The sequence below is a fragment of the Megalops cyprinoides genome, chromosome 21 (assembly GCF_013368585.1).
Source record: "Megalops cyprinoides isolate fMegCyp1 chromosome 21, fMegCyp1.pri, whole genome shotgun sequence".
NCBI lineage: Eukaryota > Metazoa > Chordata > Actinopteri > Elopiformes > Megalopidae > Megalops > Megalops cyprinoides.
The window spans coordinates 14,423,276-14,437,585 of record NC_050603.1 but is presented as its reverse complement, the minus strand read 5'-3'; the positions used below and the strand labels follow the sequence as shown (position 1 = coordinate 14,437,585).

General features: G+C 44.7%; 1 protein-coding gene across 2 annotated transcripts; it reads right to left on the bottom strand.

Annotated features, from left to right (window-relative positions):
• Positions 1 to 249: 249 nt before the first annotated feature.
• LOC118796464 (ATPase family AAA domain-containing protein 2-like) lies at positions 250 to 13,871 on the bottom strand. 2 transcript variants are annotated; one of them, XM_036555340.1, is made up of 29 exons: positions 13,563 to 13,871; positions 12,271 to 12,419; positions 11,829 to 11,881; positions 11,029 to 11,173; positions 10,438 to 10,519; positions 10,256 to 10,346; positions 10,030 to 10,176; positions 9,468 to 9,579; positions 9,188 to 9,205; positions 8,683 to 8,796; positions 8,308 to 8,416; positions 7,785 to 7,900; positions 7,393 to 7,567; positions 7,214 to 7,302; positions 6,747 to 6,906; positions 6,534 to 6,624; positions 5,951 to 6,265; positions 5,587 to 5,710; positions 5,315 to 5,501; positions 4,690 to 4,875; positions 4,301 to 4,436; positions 3,549 to 3,745; positions 3,267 to 3,426; positions 2,964 to 3,086; positions 2,485 to 2,625; positions 1,691 to 2,185; positions 1,033 to 1,160; positions 506 to 634; positions 250 to 299 (listed from the first exon to the last, which is right to left on the bottom strand). In XM_036555340.1, the coding sequence occupies exons 1-29, from the start codon at positions 13,722 to 13,724 to the stop codon at positions 267 to 269; spliced, it is 4,167 nt and encodes a 1,388-aa protein (XP_036411233.1). In that variant the 5' UTR covers positions 13,725 to 13,871; the 3' UTR covers positions 250 to 266. The 2 variants fall into 2 exon arrangements, with proteins under 2 accessions (XP_036411233.1, XP_036411234.1); XM_036555341.1 differs by lacking the exon at positions 9,188 to 9,205.
• Positions 13,872 to 14,310: the final 439 nt, after the last annotated feature.

Sequence of the window (14,310 nt, the reverse complement as noted above, 5' to 3'; positions counted from 1 at the left end):
GTAAGAACTATCAATGAAAATCCTTTGAATGGTTTGTTAATTCACGCACATCTTGCACAGACAAACATATTTTGACCCTTTACACCTGATCAGTGTACATGTGCAGTTCTAGAAGAAGTGCAAAGACAAGGTATTTTCAAAGCCTTTAATGAATTAAAAGCAAAACATGTGCTTTAGAAATATTATTTTGTAATTTGTTTACACTTAGACATTGTAAAAAAACCTTAAATAATTTAATTCATATTAATTTTTTGAAGTAAGAAAAGTTATGTAAAGCTGTCGATTTCTTTTTTCATTTCCTGGAAGAGAAAAAAAGACAAGAAACTTTAGAAAAGACTTAAGACGATTGGAGGATTTTACAGTTTACTGCAATATACACAATGTCCTGGATCTCATAAGGTGAGACCTACAATGCACTATTGTCTTATTAAAAAGTACAGAAAGCCCCCCATTCTGCTAAATACTGTGTTTAGAGGCCAGTCTACTTCATAAGCAGGGTACATACCTGAATAAGTGCAGTCTTATCGTAGTCTTTCCGATGTCTGTAAATGCTCTGGCACAGCAATGCGTAAAGCTTCTCCAGTTCATACACCTCAAAACCCTCAGTCTTGGAAACTACTGTTCTTAGCAATTCCTGTGACAGACCAACAGACCAATTTGTATGTGAGAAATCAAGATCATTTTCAGACAATCATTTTCACAGGTGGAAACTATGCTACATACACAGCAACCCCTGGACAAAATACCACGCTTTGCACCACTAATAATTTTACACTGAAAAGCAAATAATGCAATTTAAATATCTTAGGCGTTTATATTTTCCATTTATGCCATTGGTTTTTTCTGATACAATTCACTCAGTCGATTTTTAACACTGTAATCTGGTGGCCATTACAAGATCTACAGAATACAGGTAACATTACCTTTTAGATCCTGTGTTTCCACTGAAGTATACTGACCACATTTAATGGACCTTGAGTGAATCAGATCATTACTTGTGATGTCGGTCAGAGTGGAAGGGGCTGAGATTACCTTCAGCTTCTCGTGGTCGACGACCAGCTGTGGGGTCTTCTGGGCCAGGATGTTCATGGCCTTCTCCACATCGATGTGCTGCTGCACCTTACTCTTCCTCCCACGGGTCATGCATCCCACTCCCTTTTCTGCAGGGGAACACAGGAAACGGGCAGGAGGGACAGAGAGCAGTGTCACTAACAGAGGGTTTGTGGCACTGCACTGTGGTCCAAATATCTACTACTGAGATACTGGAGGCTCAGCATGTTACTGGTTTCGAGGCAAGATGGAAGGGTAGTTACAGAACTTTACTATTTAACCACTTTTCAACCACAAATATTACATTACATAGTACTGTTCTTGTAAATGTTGTAAATTCCTGTCAGGAAAATTCACAGAGGCCTGAACGGCACATAATACCAGGACACACTGCTTTATTTTAATGGGACAATTCAAACAGTTCACTGAATAATTATATGACAAATTCTATGACAAATTAAAAATGTAAATACATTTTATTTTCGTATGAAACTAGCTTCTTTCTTATTGGAAGGAAACATCCCTTTGCTCTCACTGTATGTATGCAGGATTAGAGGGGCACCATTTACAACAAAATACATCAAGCCTGCCTAACCTTTACCTGAAGATAGATGTCAGAGCTAATGTGCAAGACACCAACCTGTGAGACTGCCTTCCTCTACCTTGTCAGGCCCTGTGGTCTCTGAGGCGGTTTTCTGTCTTAGATCTACCACCTCAGCAGGGCTGTCGGTAGGTTGGTCTCTGCCTTCTGCTGGGATGCGGTCTATATGGTCACCTTCTGTTGGCGCGTGGTCAAGCTGCTCTACACCCTCTGCGGGGGCCTGGTCATGCTGCTCTCCGCCCTGTGTCTCGTGCTCTGGTTTGAGATCCTTGGGCTGCTGTGGGTCACACTCCATAGAAGAGTCCCCACAGCCCTCCAGCTCCTCCACACCTGACTCCAGAGCGTGCTCCTCTTCACCCTCTTCACTCTCTCCCATCTTCCCATCTTCATCCTCTTCCTCCCCCTCTTCCTCCTCCTCCCCTGACTCCGCCGCATTGGGGTTCTCTTTGGAGGGGTTAGTCGAGGAGGAAGACTTCTTTTTTGCGATGATGCCGTTACACCAGCGGCTTCGCCTGCGCTTTTTCTTTTGAGAGGCTGCAAGCAAATTGGTTAAAAGACAATACTTCACAAATCCTGCCTGATAACAGGGAGGAGGGAGGGACAGGCAGTACAGACTGTAACCTGACGATTATGTGGATACAGGAAGTGGTGATGTCATCCTTTTCTCCTGCCACAGCTTTCTGGGATCTCTTGGGTATGGGGTAACTGGAGTTGCTTCGAACTGATCAAGTCTTTAATCATGTATTGCCAAATTACTGGCTGTGCTGTTGCCTTCCTGGCAGAATGTGTGTATAAATAAAATCCCAAAAAATAGGTGTAATTAGAAACATTACCTGCTACACGTGGTGTGCTTGTTGCTGCTGGTTGGGCAGAATCTTTAGAGGCACTCGTACAATTTTTGGTAGAATCCCCCGCCATATTCGTCCTTGGCAGAACGTGATAGTAGGATGGGGCAAACCGTGAGGTTGAACAACCTGACATGGAAATGGAAAGAATATAATGTGATGTTAAAAAAAAAAAAATACAAACAGCATGAAAAATTTTATTAAGATTGTATGTGTGTGTGTGTGTGTGTGTGTACACTGACAAAATTTGCACTCATGTGCTCAGTTTCATTAAAAGATAAGTTGGGAGTCAGTATTTTGTATCACAAAACAATGGACAGGAGCACTTTTATAGAACACATGGATCCTTGTGAAATTGGGACTGCCTTACGCGCACACACACACAGTACTGGTACGTATGCATACACACACACAATATTAACCATAATCTTATGTCCTGAAATGTGGCAAAGTTTATCAAAGTTTACCTCTTTTGGAGCGGGACTCCTTGATTTGTTCACAGATCTTTTCAAACTCCTCGTCCAGTTCATCTCTGATGATGGCGTGCGCTGTGTCCTTCAGGGCACATGCCCGATGGCGGATCAACCGATCTGCAGAGACATTATGTCACAGTAATGGAATAATGGAGACGTGATTTCCACCACGACAGAAGTACACCTACCAGTGTAGTCCGGTATTGATTCCCCATTAATGACGACAGAAAAATACACCCAAGGAAAATGTCTATCTATTTTATCTGCTGTACAACAGAAGAATAAGCTTATAAAAACCTGAAGGATCGACGTCTGGGTTGTACTCCAGTGCATTTTGCCAGATCAGATCCACATCATGCATGAACTCCTTCACAGTCACATACTTGTGCAGGTCAATCTTTGTCAGCACGGTGGACAGGTCCATGGGCTGCTTGATAACCGACAGATAGTCAGGAACCTAAAATGTGGAAAACAGAAAGTCAGAAAGTCATGCACAATAGACACTTGTAACCTGTAAAGCTGCAGTGTGAAACAAGCCAAGCCCGCCTTGCTGTGCCTGTAGCCCCGCCCAGCACACACCTCCTGGATGTCCACCGGTTTGGTGAAGGCCTTGAAGCGCTTGTCCAGGGCCAGGCGGTCTGTGACGCTGCGCAGGAAGAGGCGGAGCTCCCTCAGGGTGTCCTCCTCCTGCTCCTCCAGGCGCTGGAGCTCCACCTCTGTCAACTGGCGTGGAGGCGGAGGCGGGGCCACGGGAAGCACCTCCATGGCCTGCAGGACTGAGACCAGGAGCACAGGGAGGTCAGAACAAAGAGAGTACACACATGCTCACAAAAAGAAGAGTACATACACAAGCATATGCATACTCACAGCACATACAGTACCAGTCAAAGGTCTGGACAAACCTGATTAACATAATGGGAAACATGCATTCAAAGACATTTTGATCTAAAGAAATATGCTTCAATTCTTGAAATTTGTTTCTTAGACAAATATAAATAGTGACGTTGATGCCCATGTATGTATTTTTGAAAAATATTTTTGGCTACTTTCATAGTTTTGAAAAATAAAGAAAAAAGTTGTCCAAATTTCTGACTGGTAGTGTATATGTACCAAGAGGTATTTGAGAAAACACAAAAGCACATTACAGTATAATATAGTTTACTGATGGAAAGGACATGCAAATTTAGTGTTGTTAGTTAATGTAAGGCTTCTAAAGGACATACTTTCAGATGACTTGCCATGGACCTCATGCACCTAGCTCTACAGTTCCATTAAATACTCTCATTCATAGTTCTGAGCAGGCTCCCTGTAACCGCACTCGGAATACTAACCAGCTTTTTTCTTAGACGCAGGTGCTTTGGCTGCTTGATTCAGAACGAGATCCTTAAAGAACTTTGTCCTCTCTTCCTGGGTGGGCAGCTGGACATCATACACCTCTCCATATTCAACACGAAACAGATCCTGAACCTTGAAGAGAAAAATTAGTTTATACAGCGGTACAATCACACAGTAAACACACGAGCAGCTCCCTGGGATGCCTGCCCATGTCATGCGTGGCACCGAATAGCAGTTAAACCAGGCACAGTTTGATACAGTCAATTCACTACATACCAGGTGACCATTCATTAAAAAAAGAAATCAATGGATACATTTTACAGCATCCCACTCCCATCCCACATGGGTTCACATGTTTGCTCAGAAGACAAAGCCCCGTCAGTACCTCCTGGAAGAGGCTCCCGTGGGGCACGTTGCAGGTGGCCAGCAGCAGGATGGGGGAGAAGGGGGGGATGTCCTGGAGCAGGCTGAGGAAGGTGGCTTTGAGGGCGGAGCCCACCGTGTCCCACCACAGCTGGATGTGGGGGATGTACAGGATGCTGGGTGCCGTCCTCCTCGCCTCGCTGAAGAGCTGCGTCACACAGAAAATATTCACACTTTCTCAGAGAAAGCACTGAGTACTACACCTTTACACGCAACACCCTTGTACACCCCCAATACTTTCCCATCAAAAGGATGGGATAAATCTATGTTCAGAGAAAACGTACACGTAGAATGCTTGTAGAACATTTTCCTGAATAAATCAGCCATGGCTCTTTTACTCCACAAAATACAGAGACTTTCTCAGATCCTTAGTTCCATGTGTGTGGTGTAGTGCAGCAGGAGGTTTAAGAAGAGCTTGATGAACTTGTGAATGAGGAGGGACTGTAGAGAGTAGGAGTGGCACAGTGTCTGAGATGTGAAAAAGCACAAGGCAGAGTGTGAAAAAGGAGGCAGGTGGAGTGTTTGTATGTGTATCTGTATAACTGGTCCTGTAATTCTCATTTTGGTGATAAACACCAAATAAATACCTGGGCGCAGGCCTCTTCGGGAGACGTGGAGCTGACCCCGAACAGCACGGCCATGTCCAGCGTGTACACTGTGAACCGCTCCAGGGCGTGGAGCACCGCCGGGGCGAGGTGCGAGCTCTGCCCCGAGCCGGGACGTCCCGCCAGCAGCAGCCGGGGCCGGTGGGAGGTGGGCTGGTGGACCGCGCTCCTGAGGACAGGGGGGAAGAGGAGTGAACAGGCAGATCCACACACTGACCCAGGATTTGGCTGGCCGAGCTGGCCCTCTCACTCACCTGTCGAACCGCAGAAAGCCCCCTTTGGGACCGGCCTGCTTGTGAATGAGGCCGTCTGCAAACACGGAGGGTCCCTCGTCCTCACTGTACATCAGGTCGTCATCGAGAATACTGGCAGTGAGATCTGATTCCAAAAGAAAAAAAAAAAGAAAAAAAAGAATCAAATGCAACCTTCCAATGAGAGCTCATCAGCTTACTTCTGTGACCAATGAAAATCCCCAGATTTTAAAAAGTATCAAATGCCTTTAATCCTCCACCTGAACAGCTCAGGTACTGTGCACGTACGAGCGCAAAGCAAGGCAGATGAAAACAATGCAGTACAATGACGGGGACTACAAGAGGTATGAGCAGCCCCGCCACCCACCGGTCTCCTGCCTCCCCACGAGGCCCTGCCTGGCGTGGGGGAACAGCTTCTGCAGGCTGTCCAGGATGCTCGCCAGCGTGGTGCCCAGCAGGGGCTGGATGATGGGCGTCAGGGCTTTGGCCGGGGAGGACACGGCGCGCTGGGAGGCGGGCACCGTCTTCTTCATGGCCGTCAGGAAGTCCCGGCTCTCGATGCTGATGGACGCCACGTCCAGCTGCAGCTTCTGGGAGGTGGCGTAGATCTGGGGGTAGCGGCGCCGCAGGGCGCACAGGGCCGCCTCCGCGCACACCGCCTTGATGTCTGCGCCACAGTAACCTGAGAGACAGAACACGCCCTCTTCACTGCGAGCGCCCCAGGGATGACTGACAAGGAAGTGCCGCCTGCATTTGTACAATGACAATCAATCTAGACTTTCAGCCACTACCAAAACATACTGCAAATTTCTGTAAATTTTTTGGAAACTTGCTTCCTGCAGTATTTTGAAGCCACAGTCCCCAATATAAGACCGCTAAACAACGTTTTTAATACTCCACTGAAATGATATAATATCAGATTCACATGAAATGAGAAATCAAAACCCTACCAACACAATGGTCAGCCAATTCCTCAAGGAAAGCATTGGAGGGTTGGGGGTTCCACTGTCTCGTGTGTATTTTCAAGATTTCTTTCCGAGCCTGCAGTTTGCAGATAGTGACACAAACACAAACAGAAATGAAGACTGACACACATTCCAGCGAGTCCCAAAGACTGGGTTGCTTTTTTGCATCTGCGTTGTGTGAGGAAACCCAAAACGCACATCTCTGTCTGGGAGGCCGAAGAGGAACTCCCTGTCGAAGCGCCCTGGTCTCCTGAGGGCGGGGTCGATGGAATCAAGCCGGTTTGTGGCTCCGATCACCACCACTTCCCCCCGGCCATCCAGACCATCCATCAGGGCCAACAGAGTGGAGACGATGGAGCTGCGGAAACAGACAAACCAATCAGTCACACTTCTCGCTCCAAACAGCATTTCATCAACAGCTTTTCATATTGATCAAAAGCTTGGGAGTGGAGGGAGTTCATAACTTTGATGCACTTGAAAGAATGCCTGTTTAAGCAGGAAACAAGACACTGATTAAATATCTACTCCCCATTAGCTCTGTTCTGCTCTCCTGAACAGTTTATTTCTGTTCTGAATGACACGTCTGACAAATAGCCTGCCTTACGGTATGTACATAAGCAGGTACTTTAGGGAGCCTGACTAAAACTAAAAACTCAACACCTCACCTGTGTATCTGGTCTTGCCGGCTGGATCGAACTGGAGCCAACCCGTCAATTTCATCAAAGAAAATAATCGATGGCCGCATCTGATAGGCCTGGAAGTTGGAACAGAGTTCGCACATTTCGTTCCAATAAAAACAGGGAATGGTTTTACTTCGTAAGAAAAGTCAATGTTACATAATCACCTGATCAAAGAGCAGTCTCAGCTGCCTCTCTGACTCGCCCACCCACTTGCTCAGGCAGTCAGCCCCCTTCCGCATGAAGAAGGCCACCTTCTTGTCCCCTTGGCTGCACTCATTGGCCAAGGCCCTCGCCACCAGGGTTTTGCCAGTACCTGGGGGCCCGTAGAACAGGCAGCCCCTACAAAGCAAACACACAGGGAAAGCATACAGCGCAGTGAGCCTGCAGCTATGAGCTCTCAACGCAAGTACACTCACCATGAGTTCAGCGCAAGTGTAGTTCCTCAGTTCCATGTGTAGTTACTGACCTTTCAATTTTTAGCTCAGTCAAGTTTTTTTTTTTTGGGGGGGGGGGGGGGGGGGGTTTCCCCCCTTTTTTCAGCAGACTTGCTGCTCACCTTGGAGGCTGGATCTTGAACCTCTCGAACACCTCAGGGTAGAGCAGAGGGAAGACCACCATCTCCTTTAAGGCATAGATGTGACTGTTGAGACCCCCGACGCTTTCAAAACGCACCTAGTAATGGAGGGCGAGAACAGCTTTCATAAGGTCACATGGGACTTTCACCTTGATAATAGAGGAATCCAACAAAAAGTGCCACTAACAAAACAAGAAAACTATTCTAAAAGTGCAACTCCAATGCAGAAAATCCTAATAAAATCCAACTTTCTCCAAATGCAACAACTTGCCAAGTTTTCAAAGCATTAAAACATCAAAAGCTGAAAGAAACAGCCTGGACTGACAGGGCAGGTAAAGGGGCTGGGGATAGTACATAATGCATGTAGTATCTACACTACTACATAATGCATAATGTTAGCCAACTTCAAACATCATTCTGATTTTTCATCCAAAAACCAGTGACAGACACTGAACCTAGCCAACTGTGCTGAATGATAAAGCATTTCATTGTCCCCGGGACTTACCGACTGATCGATCTGCATGGGGTCAACATCAGCAAGACTAGCACCAATTTTCACTCTGTCCTTGTGGATCCCCAACAGGTCTTCTTTGAGGAAATTCAGCGGGAGGCATCTGGAAAGGACAGCATGAGTGAGGAGAACACAGCCTTTTCATCTAGATGCACTCCACTTGGATTTTAGAGCCACAGCCAATCAGAACTCATTTAGCAGATGCCCTTAACCAGGGTGGTTTGCAGAATATATGACAAGATCAGTGAAGCTGAATCCCCCTGTGACTCATGGGGACATTTATACCCAAGTAAACACTTGATCTGCTCAGAAAACAGCAGGCTGACTGTAGGCAGTGATTTCAGAGAGACAAGCTAGACATGATATTACCTGTTCATTGACCTGTTTCGGTTCTTACTCCTCCGCCTCTCAAAGCGCTCCTCATCGTCAGAGGAAGACGAGGAAGAGGATGTGGTGTCGCTGCTGTGAAGGGCATGTCGTCGTCTGAGGGGAAAAACAGCAACAAAAAACAAACAAAAAACAGTTGCCGATGACTTATGATGACAAAGGTAGTGTCCAACTCCCATCATGTGAAACTCTGCTGACTGGCAGCCACTGCCAACCCTAGTGTGTCTCACTCCCAAGTGACAGAGAACTCAGCACTGCTACTCACAAGACCTTCATCAGGTAGGTTGTTTGCTGAGGGGCTGATGGTGGATGAAGTCCAGTGCTTGTTTAAATGTGCACTACAACATCTAGCTATACTTTAATGGGCCATATACCAACATCAAGGTGGAAAACAGGTGTTTGTGAATGGTTTGGTACTTTCATATACTAAATTGTGTAGCCACCACTACATCTTAAAACACCACTGAAACTGTGCTAAATGTCTTACCCATCTAGAGAACCATTCCTGTTGACACGTCAGCAAGTAAAAACACAAACAACAAAGCATTAAAAATCATCAATACACAAACATCTGACCCAAATCTGTTTCATCTGAGAGCCATTCGCAAATGACTAGAAGTCATGGTGAAAGACAGCTTACTTAGTACTTCTCTCACCATTGTACTACATTGTATTGTTCAGCCTTAGTATTGTCAAGGTTGACTTCAGTGTTATTGAATGGGATTTTTATTGCAAGGGAAATAATGCTGTAAAGTGTACAAACTGACCTGCTATTCCTCCTACGGTTGTAGGGGCTCCTTGGTGCTGTAGAGCTGAATCTATACCTCCTTGAACTGGCAGAAGAATGTCTGTTGAAAAACATGGTCTGTTTTCTCGGTTCTGTGGGTGTAATAATAAGAGAAAACAAATATTTAACAAACATTAACATGGTAGTTTCATAGACCTTAATCAACCCTGATCTAGGACTGCATTACACAGAAAGCGAGACACTAATTGTCTATAAGCATGCTTATAAGCCATGCAAACTGCACTGAATAATATGGTCTGCTAGCAAACGCAAATTAAGGAAAGAACGACCTATGATTTAGTCCTGAACCAGATTTTCTTCACACACGTAAACTTTTACAATGCATCAATGTAACAGCTGAACTAGCTGTTACTACTGAAAACAATGAGTTAGACATAGTCCTACAGATTGCACTCTTTTAATGTCTCCAATGAAAAAGTGTTTAATATATCCAAATATGTAGGAAAAGGCACCAGTGCAGTACTAAGAGATTATTGCACAAACTATATACATCTACATTAAAACAAAGAAATGGCACAAACCATCTAGTGGCGCCTGGTAGCGAACCACAGCTTTTCTCTGCCGGACTTCGTAGCGTTTCCGATTGTCTTCTTCAACATCCTCATCGTCTTCGTCATCTTCGTCTTCATCCTCTTCCTCCTCCTCATCTCCCTCATCTTCAGTATACCCTGCACAATGGACGTGAAGACACTGAAGACAAGTACCATGGCAATTATAAGTGACCTGGGGACGGAAGCACAGACACACCTTCATTCCCATCCTCTTGATTGTCGGCCGTTTCCTCATCTGTCTGCTCAGAACTTCTTTTTCTCTTAGCTCCAGAATAGATTCCAAGATTCTAAAAAACCAAATGGAAATATGAAATGGCTGCATTATGGCAAACTCTGAACAGCGTGCCTTCGCCTTAACTCGGCTGCTGTGGGCCTCACCACGTCTTTAGTGTCTCTGCTTCTCAGCCGACGCCGCATCTTCTGCATGTCATCCATCTTCTGGAGAACGGCTTCTGCAGTGCTAAAGAAACACAATAAAGCAGCTTCAGACACACTAACCTGTAAAACTACACAAGTGTTTAAATACATCATTTTAAAGTCTGTCAGCTTCTGTGTTGCGCTGCATGTTCTTCAACTAATTGAGGAGCTCATTTTTAGCAAAAATAATACCTCCCTTTCTTAAAGTAAATATGGCCCTGTTTAATCATTTGGCCTTTGTAGATGAAGCTTGAACTTCTTAATTAAATCATTGGTATAGTTAATAAGCATTTCAAATGTAAACCCAAAAAAACTGTTAGGTTGAAAATAATATCAGGAACAAGGGCACAGCACTCCACATCCTAAATAGCGCAGTACTGTCATATCAAGAGGTAGCATTTGCCAACTAGGCCCAACATATAAAGGTAAAGACTTTCAAGACATCCTGAAGGACCCACATGCTTTGAGGGCCTCTGGTTCACAAACTAACATTCTACATCTGTATTCACAGGCCACCTGAGTTTGAGAAAGCACTGAGGCCTTGTCTCTTACTTGGTAATGAGTCTGTCATAGAGGACAGACTGCTTGTATCTCGAGATTCTGGAGCTACGTCGTACTGTGCTGTTGACCTCTGCTCCTCCAGGATTACACCGGGGGTTTCTGGAAGTGGGTGTCCCCTCTACCTGGCCTGGGGCACCTGCAACATTGATGTTATGTTGCCATTCATGGGAAAGTTCTCATATCATCTTTTAAATGTAATTTTAATGCATGTGTATTCTGGAGTGAAATAAAACACAACCATATTTCACCAGTCTCTGAATCCAGACACAGAGCCAAAAACAGGACGATCTAAATGTGTCAGTCTTACTGCATTCTCTAAAGCTAAGTTTCCACTAGCACATGGCCAAGGGGACTTAGAAAAGTGGCAATTCCAAGACGGTTTCCTCATAAGGCTAGTTGTAGGTGAGGAGGGTTTAAAGCAGCTGCTATATGCACAGTTGGCCTCCTAGTGCTTACTGTGGTCAGGGTGTGGTTTATGATAAAGATAAACTGGCCTGACAGAAAGCACATCTCCCAGAAACATCTCCTATGAACTGCACTGGGTTTCTATCTAACTAGCTGGTACTTCCAGTTCTAGCAGTTCTGGTTACTAGCTGCCACAGTAAGAAAGGCGGCTGGAGGAGGTGTAGAGATCTGACATCCTCCCAAAGCTGACTGTAAGGTAAGGTCAGAGAATTCAGTCCATTTTTTCCCCCCATCAACTGGTGTACACTAGGGCTTGTCCACCCACAGGTCAGCATGGTTAATGGAAACTGCGTTTAAGGCAAGTTGAAAAATGATCTGACGCCTACCTGCTTGCTCCTCCTCGCTTGCTTTTCCATCAGCCTGCAACCTTGGAGATTTCCTGCCAAGAACAGACACAAGTACGAACACATGTGCAAAATGCATTTAATCATCCACAATGACTCATCAATACACCGAAGCCTTACACCCCATGAATGCGGAAAGTCAAAACATGACATGGAGTCCGAAGTTTAGTCAAAGGGATTTTCAGAATTCAGAATCTCCTATAACTGGACTGCCAAAATCACTCTAAAAATGAGTTTTTTTGTTTTTGACTTCTCTTTTTAAATCTCACCCTTGTGCTAACTTTTCTTTTAATATCTGTGTTCTAGAGACAGCTTCTGGCTGGCTGACAATAATATTGCCTCTGAGATTTCAGACCCCCCCCCCCCCCCCCAAAAAAGCCAGCCCTAAATAATATGCAAGTGTGTTTATGTATGAAAACTTTACCTTGTGAACCTTTTCCCTGCCTCCTCTTGTGGAGATTCTGTCGTTTGACCGTTCAGATCAGCAAAAGAAACCCCCTGCTTGCTCTTCTGTGCTCTCGTCCTTAGAGTTCGTCCAGCACTGTTGTCGTCATCCTTCACTGATAAATACCCCTAGGCGACAAAAATGGCATACAGTCCTCATCCAGACACAACATCCACACTCACACATTTAAGTCACTGTATCAAAAGGCTAAAATAAGCCCACAGATCAATTATGCTTGTTTTCCCTTCCTTGTTTAGCTTTCTAATCCTAACCCTGACTTGCTCGATAGATGTGACTAATTATTTTTACAGATGCTAAGATGTTTTTAACATCAGATGGTAACTACACTAACTGCCAAAAGACGCATATAATTACTCGCGCTGAGAATCAAAGCCCCGCTTGAACTTGCCAGAAAACAAGTTTACAAACTCACCTGTTAGCCTGACAGCTATCTGAACAGCTAACATGTCATCCTAATAGAACAATACATCTAACTTATGTCTGGTTAGTACAGCTGACAGTGACGATTTAGCTAAACAAATAACAGCTCACTTTGTTAGCTAGTGAGGAGAGCGTCCAAGAAACTTCTGACAATGCATGTATCTTGCTGGCTTGCTAACTAGCAGCAAAATAACAACCTGCGAGTTAATCTAATCACAACACCAAGCACTGTTCATCTTATCTACAGCAAGCAAGAGTTCCTCCCCAGCACAGTCATGTCAACACAACTGGCTGTACAGAAACTTTTCCAGGATTTCACCAGCGTGCTTCTACTGCAAACCTGAACAGATGTCAAGGCTTCCCAAGTCTCTAGGGTATCATACGCACCCAGCTACCATCTCCGTCATCTAGTTGTATGCCAAGTTATCTAGCTAATTGTGGAGCAAGTCGTAAAACGGTGTGTTATCAAGAGAATAGCTCTGTACCATTGGAAATTAGAGTAATCTAATTTTAGCTAGCTGATATGATACGTGATGGTAGCTAACTAGCTAGGATACCCGCCAGACAGGCAGGCTAGCTAGCTAATGTAAACTTTTACCATTTTCTTCATGATCATAGTTCACAATCTAGCTAGATTATCCATTATAACCAAACCGTGACTAACTAGCTAGCCTTTTCAACATGTAAGATTAAGGATGTCCACGGAGGTGAGAATATGTGAAGCTAGCTAAGGAGACAACATCATATACAATTACAAGTAGAGTCCGGCTAGTAACAGCTAGTTAATGAGGACCGATTGATTTAAACATATATGTAAAAGAAGAGCTCACGTTTGTCGGAGTATTCTTGTAGCTGGAACAGTCACCAGAGCTCCGGCGAGCCGACTTTCTCGGTGACGGCTGCAGGGATAGAAACTCGGAGGTCGTGTCCAGTTCCGATGGCTTCTTCTGGGCTGCTGGTTCAGCGCCCGAGCCGCTGCGTAACATCACCATTGTGGCCTATATTTCCTATAAGACCATAAATTAAGAATCAAGCGTGAAAACGATCTGGAAAGTGGGTAAACTAGCTAACTAGTTAGCGACAGAGTTTATTTAGACCATCTGTCGATTCAGCATATACAAGTCAAAACACTGATGTTTTTTTCGACCCCTTGATTTCTGGCGCCACAAACGTCACAGACGTGTTACAACCCGTAGTCAGCCTCCGAAATGAAAAGTAGGATCTACCGTATGAAATAGTCCTATCAAAAGTACTACACTAGTTTTTATTTTCGTTTAAATTAAGCAGCCTTTATATAACAAGTGAATAGCAATTAAACTATAATTTCCTTGAGTATATTCACAACATCGTGGGAAATGAAGAGACGCCTCATAGGAAAAAAGTGCCGGTTACTTCTTTTGGCGCGTCACAAACAACGCTAACTTCTTTAATATCATTGGCTGAGACAAACCCACCTCGCCTACTCGCAACATGTCATGCGTTTGGTCAGGCGTTGGATCTCTTTGAGAGCATTCAGTATGAATGCAGTATTGAGGGTTTCAATATCCTCACCTGTATCAAAATAAAATAAAAGCATAT